This window comes from Glossina fuscipes, unplaced genomic scaffold, assembly GCF_014805625.2.
Source record: "Glossina fuscipes isolate IAEA_lab_2018 unplaced genomic scaffold, Yale_Gfus_2 61344, whole genome shotgun sequence".
Lineage (NCBI taxonomy): Eukaryota > Metazoa > Arthropoda > Insecta > Diptera > Glossinidae > Glossina > Glossina fuscipes.
The window spans coordinates 176,839-186,604 of NW_024003562.1; the positions used below are offsets into that span (position 1 = coordinate 176,839).

At 35.0% G+C, this 9,766-nt stretch overlaps 1 protein-coding gene across 7 annotated transcripts in view; it reads left to right on the forward strand.

The window, feature by feature from the left end:
• The window catches only part of LOC119643583 (muscarinic acetylcholine receptor M3), a 101,518-nt gene extending 93,813 nt beyond the window's left edge, over positions 1-7,705 (forward strand). For 4 of the 7 annotated variants that reach the window (XM_038042964.1, XM_038042965.1, XM_038042966.1 and 1 more), the window contains 3 exons: positions 5,563-5,982; positions 6,047-6,343; positions 7,315-7,703. In XM_038042964.1, the coding sequence (XP_037898892.1) occupies positions 5,563-5,982; positions 6,047-6,343; positions 7,315-7,549 (952 nt within the window). In that variant the 3' untranslated portion in view covers positions 7,550-7,703. Of the gene's footprint in view, positions 1-5,562; positions 5,983-6,046; positions 6,344-6,410; positions 6,570-6,628; positions 6,668-7,314 lie in introns of those variants that run through there. The other 3 variants (XM_038042967.1, XM_038042970.1, XM_038042969.1) reach the window with 3 other exon arrangements.
• The last annotated feature ends 2,061 nt before the right edge of the window (positions 7,706-9,766 follow it).

Below are 9,766 nucleotides of genomic sequence, written 5' to 3' on the forward strand. Positions count from 1 at the left end.
TCTTTTTTCAGTCTAAGAATTCAATTCATTAGTCTAAAATTAAAATAATAATAATAATAATTATAATACAGTAAAATGTAGAACATAAATTTTTTTCCAGAATCACTCTTATGTGACTAGATCTGGAAGAACGTTTCGATTTTTAATATTTCCGGACAAAAATTGGTGAAAAGTAATTGTTTCTCATATTAATGAAAGTGGCAATTCCATTCGGATGGGACCAATTGCTAAAGCTGCTTCTATATAAACCTTCTTACAAAAAATAAGGTCTTACATGGCCATAAACTCAAATTTTTTGTATTTTATGATGAAAATTGGTAGAAGGAAATGATTTGGCGTATAAATTTATAGTGCTATGCTGGAGAAACTTAAGTTCATTTTTTAGTTCATCTTTCGCGATCCTCCTCATGTGAGGTTATAATTTTTAATGACTTTACGATGAGAGTGAGTGAAGGTCCCACCAGTAAAGTGTGTATTACCGATCTTATTGACTATAATTAGCCTTAGCTTGTGTTGAGTATGCAAATTTTATTTTGAGTCAATAGCTATGTGAGCATAAATACTCCCGCTCAAAAGTAAAATTTGAACTTAAGAGTTGCGTTTGAATGCGCCTTCGTAAAAATATGCTGAAATAATCCCTTCATAAGACGACATAAGGCGATCTTCTCGTAAGTACAACGACTACATTACGGTAAAAAAAAAAAACTGTTGAAGGAGTGACGGATATTAAAAGGGTCTATCTATATAGAATCTGAATTTCTTCTGCTATTATTTTTCTTTCTCAATGCATAAAACATATTTGAAAGAGCATCGAAGCAAATAGAGCCTCGTTAATATATCATTCACTTTCTTCATTTCTTCTTTCTGGGCGTCGTCGTATTACACGAGTAAGCGATATTCTCCGAGTGGTGGGTTTTTAAGCAAAAAAATTTTTTAAATTGTATACACATTATTTTTTGATTTTTTTTTGGTTAAATTGTTGTGCTGTGGTTTCTGTCCGTTTTGTGTTGGATGATGTGAATTTTACACAGGCTCTTTGCGTTGGCGGCCAGGAACGTTGTAAACTTAGTCTGACAGCTGCGTTTTAACGCAGGAGTAAAGAAAAAGATACAGAACAGACGATAGTAGTATTATATGGTGCTGCCATGTGATGTAATCATTTATTTATTTATATATAATAATAGTAAAAAACACCAGTTCATCTTCGAATCGTGATCAGAGGTTGCAAGTTAGTTTAAATAAGATAAAGGCAAATCGCGTAGAAAGCAAAATTGTTTTGATAAATCTTAAAGAATCCGATGTTGAGATTAAGTGACAGACGTCATTTAGGTTTCTGCAAACAACTCTGAACGAATTAAACACCTCATAATTCTTAATTAAGAAGGAAACACCAAGAATAAATCTTCGTTTCTCAAATGACGGTAAAGATAACAGAAGCAACCTATTTTCATAAGGAAGAAGATAGACAAGCGGGTCCCAATCCAAATTTCCACGGGCAAATAGCAAGAATTACTTTCGAACAGATTCCATTGAACCTCCATTATACCTATAGGAAGGAGACCACATCAAAGGCATACTCAAGTATTGGTCTTTCCCTCCTAATGAAACCATACGCAGACCTAGCTTTACTTAAAGAGAGCTCAAGGTAAAAATTAAAAGGTAGATAAAACCAATAAATCGATAAACAAATCTACATTTTCCAACTTCAAGGAATCAATAAAATGCGCAGTATTGAATGGCTTCCTTTTTAAGAAAGAAACCTTTTTGCATTTTTTTGGATTTAATTTTATAAGATTTAACAAACACCATCTAATCAAATTAATTAAGCCAGTTTGAAATTGGTACGGTTAGGATCCAAAGGGGAAGGAAGAAAACGGTCTAACATCGTCAGCGTACATTAAGATCTGGATTTAATCGCCGAGGAGAGATCGTTAATGTATACATTAAATAAAATGGGTGCTAAGTGGCTGCCTACAGGAATGAACAATCTGCAATGCAGATAGGAGCTTATCAATTTCACTATGTAGAAAGGAAAGCCAGAGGCCTGGAATTTGAAGGTCAGTAAGTTATGGTTAAGTAAGACAAACGCTTTACTAAAATCAGTATACAGGACATCCTTGCGAGAGCCGCTAGAGAAAGCCTTGAAAACATGGCAAGTAAACTTTAAGAGATTCAGTCAGTACAGTTATCTTTCTTTCCGAAAGCCATACTGGAATGGAGAAATATAAGATTTGATATTTAGCTAAGACACTGAACTTGGCGTTGCCTCTATAGCTTTCAACGCGATGTGTATTTCCACATTTGTGAATTGGAACACAAAGAAAAACATCTGTTTTAAAGGTCTAGCATATAATATGGAATCCCATTAGTTCCAGACGCAGAAGTACATTTTAGAGACCTTAAACCATCTAAAACATTATTTTCTGAAATAAAAAAGTTACGAATCAAAGCCTACTTAGATAACGGGTGCGGATAATTTACAGTTAAATCGTAATAATGAGTTGGAAAAGGGAAGTAATCAGAAGTTTTAGTATCATCTGAGGACTCAGAGCCATTGAAAGAAATAGGCAAGCGATATATGGTTTTTTTTTTTTGGAGTTAACAAACTTAACAAAATATTTAGGATTAACAAGCAGTGAGTCAGAATTATCACTATAAGACCAAGTGACTCGTGGCAAGTCAAAGTCCCGAAATGCTATGACTGTATCAGAAGGTTTAGGCTTTTCGGACACGTTATAAATGAGGATAGAAAGGTTTTCATAAATAGAGATATTCACATTTGGGGGAATATTGAAGCAAGCTACATATAATTGTTTACTGCCAATTTTTGCCCGAATGGCAATAAACTGGACATTAATGGGACATTCAAATAAATAGGATGGGACTGTAACAGATATGGCAATTAAAACATCACCACCAGCGCGAACTAATCGATCCTTTCTGAAAACCTGGACAGAATTGTGAAAAAATCTCGACGAAGGTTATTTAGGCTTTCACCAAGGTTCAGTGAAGGCCAAAGAGGAAAACTACGTGCTACCTGAATTTAGGAAAGTACAGCAAAGTTTTAAGTCTAGCCCCGAAAAATTTTGGTAATTAAAAGTTATTGGACATGAGGAAACATTTCAGTTTTTGAAGGTGAAAGAGCTATCGAATTAGTATTACGGAATCGTTCTCGTGGAATAAACCCCTTAATTAAGGAATCAACAGGCCACGATGTTTTTTTTAATAAAATTTCCACGTTTTATAGACGAGATAGCTCTAGCTTGAGACGGAGCCAATTTGAAAATACTTACATGCTTCAAATTGATCGATGGGACTTTTGCAACCAGATAACTTTCTATGTTTTCCTGAAACGTCTCAGACGGCAGTCTTGACTCGAATATTGCCTTTCGGGGAGCCGCTGCCGTCAAGCAAACATAACAAAACACAGGAATTCGGAAGTTATTTTCTTCTTCTCCTACGGTCGGATTGGCGTTGCCAATCCATTTAGTCAGAATGAGATATCTCCACTTCTCCCCGACGGTACAGTACTGGGAAGTACAGGCGAGTTTAAATCTGCCACCTATAACTAACGTTGAATAACCAATAATGCAAAAGCTAAGCTAAAAGACTACGCTATAGTACCAGGAATGCTTATACATTCTATTACAGAATAATTTTCGATTTCAGGATTTAGATGCATATAACAAAATATAGGCATCTTAGACAGCGTGTAAGGCCAAAACAAGCAGGACGACTTTGATCCTTACAGATAAGCATAATGCATTAAATTTCAATACTAATTTTTTTATTTAAGGAAGCCAGCCCTACAGTTGTTTACAACATATAAGTTATACTTTCTCTTTTTAAAGATTATTTGTAGGCTAGACTTACTGGCAGTTATGGGCGCTATCTTCCGGTAATCTTTTTGTGTAGTACGTGCAATATTTATGCAAATTCCGAAGTTCTAAATTGGTAGAGTTTGCCAGACAATCTTATTTTCTCAAAAATTTCGAATTGTGTTGAACTATGGCTATGCATTCGCAGTATATATCTTGAAAGAGATGTTAATGTGTGTAATCGGTTTTTCAGAGCAGATGATCTGAGCTATTGATGGATCTAGATTTTGTGTACTGTGAGCCAACGTGAGAAATATATTCAAGGGAACGTGAAGTTTCAGTTTGCTCGGTAGTATTGAAAATATTCTATGAATGTTTTGTAGCAGGTAATATAACAGCAAATGTCATTTGGAGAGGTGACTTTATTGTATGCCGTAAGATATGTGCGCAGCACCTTCTTTACCTTATTTGCAGTGAATCGAATGGCCCTGTATTGCATTCGTGGTGCGCAAGAGAGTAAGAGGAAAAGATTATCTGGAGTAGATGGTGCAAGATCTAAGCATCGACGAAGCATCGCTTGTTTTGAAAAGCTTGAGTTAGTCTGTCAATATATTCTGGAAAGTTGTAGATGGTTAATCGGAGGGATTCTATTTTGAATCGGATTAAGACTCTATAAAACAACAAGGGTTTTATTGCGGATATGCCTTCATAAGTATTAGCTTAAAGGCGCTGATTTTTTACTACAATCCTTAGTTATTTTTTCGAAGTTGTCAAGAAAAGTAAAAGTTGTATTAATATCTCTACCAAGATATTGCAACGATTTGGTCACCATTGGTGTCCATACTAACTTGCTTTTTGGACACCTTGGCAGAATAGATTACATTAGCTTTACTTGGGTTAAAAGTGAGCTCTATTTCATGACAATTGTTCTAGAAACTATTAACTTTTTCCGAAAGATTACGAAATGCCCTGATCGGTTCGACGAAACGATTAAAAAGTCATAGATAGGTAATGTTGTTGTCAGAATTCAAGGATTCTATTTTGCGATACTTAACAATGCGCTGTTATAAAGTGTCGAAAAGCTTTGGAGTGGCAAGCCTCATTAATGGATTTCATTCGATTTGTACATTTAGCTTTTTTGCCAGTGTTATGATATTGTTTTTTGGCTTCAAAATTACTTTCAAGAAAAAGATAGCAAAGTAACAAATATCTTTTGGTGGAGATACGCTGATTATAAGACGTTATATTCTTCTCTTCAAAAATGATCGGAGAGTAGTGGATATTGTCTAGTTATACGTTTGCGGTATCACAAGAAAGTGCTTAGTTTTGACAGTTAGTGGAAATAATCTCTAACACTCTGCAAATTGTTCACCATGGCAAAGCTGGAGAACAAACATTTTCCATTGCTGAAAGAGGAGGATATTAACCACTGCGTATTAAAATACAAACTCCGCCGTACTCACCATTTTAACTATCATTGTCGTCATCCGACCCAAACATTTAGATTTTTAACTAAATTCAATTTTTGTTTGTCTGTTGTTAAGTTAATGTTGCGTGCTTCTTTATTGACAATTCCCTTCAAAAGATAACAAATTGATTTTACCCCGAGCGGAAAGTATTATTTTGTCTCCTCCCTTTATTGATTGTATTACGGATTCATTTTCTTACATTCACATCTGCAGTTCGTAATTACGACAACGAATTTTTGCTAAACAAACAAAAAACATTGTTTATTCATTCATAGTCATTTAAATGAAAGGACTTTAGTAAATGTAAACAGGCAAAGCACAAGATTAGACTTCTCAATTGGCTCCATAGGCGATAGTGATGGAAATGTTAATAATAAAAACAGCTTTACGCAAGTGCCGAGGGTTATGCGCTCGTCTTTGTGTGAGACCAAATTAAGTTTACACGGAAATGAACTTAAAGATAATGACCAAACAAATACACAAATAAAGGAAACTGTGCCCATTTCAACATTAACCGGTGATAAAACTGTTAGCGCTGTTGTTAGTCAACGTCTCGACCAAGCATACCAGACGCAGCAATTAAATAAACAATGCGAGCAAAATATACATACGAATAGCGATATCACGCATTGTCGTAAATTGAAATCATTTAAATTAAATGTAAACAAAGTAGCAACGCCAAAGCTACACTTACGGTTAGTTGAATGCGTCATTTCTCGTTAATTTAACTTCCAATTCTATTAAATTATTTCCTTCCAGATTCCTTAATAACCGTAATAAACGTAACAGTCTGTCGGCTAACGCTGTAGCCACCGAGCAGAAAGCCACGAAAGTTCTAGGCTTAGTTTTCTTTACTTTCGTTTTGTGCTGGTCACCCTTCTTTATTTTAAATATTGTTTTTGCCGCCTGCCCCGATTGCGAAGTACACGGACAAATAGTAAACACCTGTTTGTGGTTGGGCTATGTATCCTCTACAATAAATCCCATTATATATACCATATTCAATCGAACATTTCGTGCAGCATTCATTCGCCTACTCAAGTGTAATTGTGAAAGGTAAGTAGTAATGTCAACACTTTAGATTCTCTTTATATAAAAACACCACTAAGACTTATACCTATAGCTCCCAATCATGTTTATCGAGGACATTCGGCTTGTGTCAAAGTTTTAGGTGGACTCTATTAACATCTTATATAGTTGAGGGCAAGTACAACGGCGTGGTTAAACAAAACACTTCATCCTTTTGTGTTATTAATTTAAGAACTTAGCCGATATCTGATTCGTATGTGTTTTTACTATTTCCTACGACAGTTGTTAAATTATACACAATTATATTTCCAGGGGAGGAATCTCGACTAGCAAGTCAATGGTCGTGTGTTCGAATCTCAAGTGCGGTAGAGTTTTTAATAAAAGCCGATAGCCTTAGATACTAATTCTTTTAAGAGTTTAGTCTTAGAATTTATTTCTGTGGCGAAATTAATAATAATAATAATAATATTTCCACAAAAATGCTTTTCTTTTCTCATCAGGTTTTCCTTAATTTTCTTTGTGATCCTGTTTATGAAATGTTGAAGCACGCATCAACTGCCAAATTTTCTGAACTAATTCTCCCCTCTTATGTTCCCTTGTTTCTCCTAATTGCTACTATCACTATTTTATGCACAAACTGGGCCATATTATTGGTACGTGATAGAGAGTATTTTTCAATAAGAGCCGTCATTTGGCATTTTCATGCAACGGGGTCATGAGCTGTGCGTTATCATGCGGTAGCGCCATCGATTTTACTTGTATTTCTTCTGGATTTTCTGAGCCTTGAATGCTATACACGAACTTTTGTCGACGCATGTTTGGGATTCGCTTGTCAAATAGCAATAGACAAATGTTCATTGACTGTTAAAAAAAAGGGGAAAAATTGAGAGTGATTAGTTGAGAGACCTTGCACATGAGAGTACAAAGCAACTAAAACAGCCATATGTTATTCACACATTAACAATAACGTTTTAATATTATTTTTAATGCGTTCACAGAACTGCACGTGCTACGCGTTTTCGATCGGCAAACCAAGGCCGTACTGATCTAAGTGTATGCGCTCCATCTGCCTTGCCATTAGCTATTAGCTTTGAAGGCGCCCCGCTTATGGCAGCCGCGGCAGCTGGTGAAACCTCAGCATCTTCCACATCAATATCACTAACAACTTATGCTACTACTGCTTCATTAAGTGATTTTCGCTCCACCTGCAATATAAAAGATGATAAATGCTAGTATGTCAAACCCAATATACTTTAATATTCGCGGAGAAATTATGGAAAACCATCATAGCTTTTATTCATAATTGTTGTTGCATTGTTCATATGTGTTTCAGTTTTTTAGGGATTAGAAAAAGAGTTAAAATAATATAAAATATAAAACAGGGTAAATAGCGTTTAAATATGGAATGAGTTATTTTTATACCTGAAGGATGTTCGGGCATGACCGACTTTTTTCGTTTTTGCATTGAAATAGTAGTACACAGTTTAGCATGTAGAGAGAGAGCGAGAGCAATAGTAGAGATTTTCGTAAAGTAAATGTCAAAAATTTCGGACTTTTATCTTTTATAATTTGCGAGTAATAAGCAAAAACACAGATATTTTTGGTAAGAAAAACCGAGTTGATTTCAGTGTATGCTCCACGGGTTTATGCGGGTCTTTGCTCTGACCAACTTAGCTCACTTTCAATACCAGCCTTTGCGTAAAAACTTCCAATGTTTCCACCAAACTTGAAGTCGATATCTTTTCTGTGACCACGACAGTGCCAGCAACAAACAGCAAACACACAGATGAACAGATACGACTTGATCAAGAATTCACGCTGACCAAGAATATTTTTTATAAGGTCTCTGAAGATTCCTTCTGGATGTTACATACATTATGAAAAAAACAAAATTAGTATACTCCCATTCTTCAGTGGTGGGTAAAAAATAATTTTGGCAAGTAAATTTTGCATTCAATAAATGGCATTAACTACTGAACGCTTATGTCTAACATCAATTGACAGATAGTACCTACTGAGGAAATCAACCACAGTGATTAATCTGGAGATGTAAGCAATGAAAAAAACGGAGGAAAACTTACGATGAATATTCAGGTTAATATTTAACAGCTTCTTGCCATACGCATTAATGGTTGAACCGTTGGTTGCCGTCAAGTTAATATCAGAAAATTTTTTGTCAATCGGAAATTTTGAGGATGGAACGACCGAAACTGCGCCACCGTCAAAAAATTTATTCAATTTTGTCTATCAAATATAAAAAAGCGATATTTATTGTCTCCCTAGTTAGTCGCCTCAAAGATGGATTTTTTTATTGATCCATGTTATCTTAAATATGCACAGGAGGGTTCGCATTTCCCGGCTTTATTGCGGAATTTGTAGTGGTATCTACAAAGCCAGCCGGGATTTCTTCGGAGCAAGGATCTATCACGTCGACGAGATCTGGATTTGAAACGAGTTGGTCGTTAATTCAAATGCGCTTTCGTAGATCTCAAGCGCTAATTTGGGTACGTTCTTGGGTAACGCTTGAGTTCTGAATAGACTTTCGCTGTCATTTCGCAAGGTTGAGAGAAGGGCGCATTTTATGGGATAAAAGAGGGATTTCTAACAAAATCAGGCTTTAACATTCTTTAAAATGTATCAAAAATCTGTGCCTGATTCTGTATAGTTAATGAAGTTTGTTGTGTGTATGTGTATTTGAAGCGATTTTGGCAATGATAAAAATGGAATTTAGTACTACAGTTACTATTTTATAATAAGTTTTAGAGTCTTTGGAAACATATCAAAAATCTGAACTTGAATAAACAATTTAAAATTTTTTATAACTAATTTATAGTTTGATGTATATGCAGAGAGTATACTTGTGGCGATTTTGGTGATAAAAAAAGGATTTCATACTGAAGTTAGGAGGTTCGAACAGCTCAAGTTTGTCGGAAGAGATTTAGCGTCCTTATAAACATATAAAAAATTTGCGCCTGAGCAAATTTGTCAAAATATAATTAATGAAGTGTGTTGTATGTATGAAGAAGGGCATATGTGAAACGATTTTGACAGTAAGAAAAAAGGAATTTAATAATAAGGTTAGGTTTTCCTTTCCAAAAGCCTGTTATAAAAGCCTAATTCCATTATTAAATTCCATTGTTATCAGGGTCGAAATCGCCGCAGATGTGCCCTCCCCGTGTACAACAGAAATTAAATTAACTATAAGAAATGTTTCCGAATTTACTCAAGTGTAGATTGTTGGCGTATTTTAAAGGACGCCAAAACGTTAGAAAACCCTAACCTCATTAATATTATTATTATTATTAGTATTTTAATTTTAGACTAATGAAATGAATTCTTAGATTAAAAAAAAGACATTGAGCACTAGCAACACAGGCTATCGGCTCTAATTAAAAAAAAAAATAATAATAAAATGTACATTAGATAATGAGCTTAGTAGTATTAATAAAG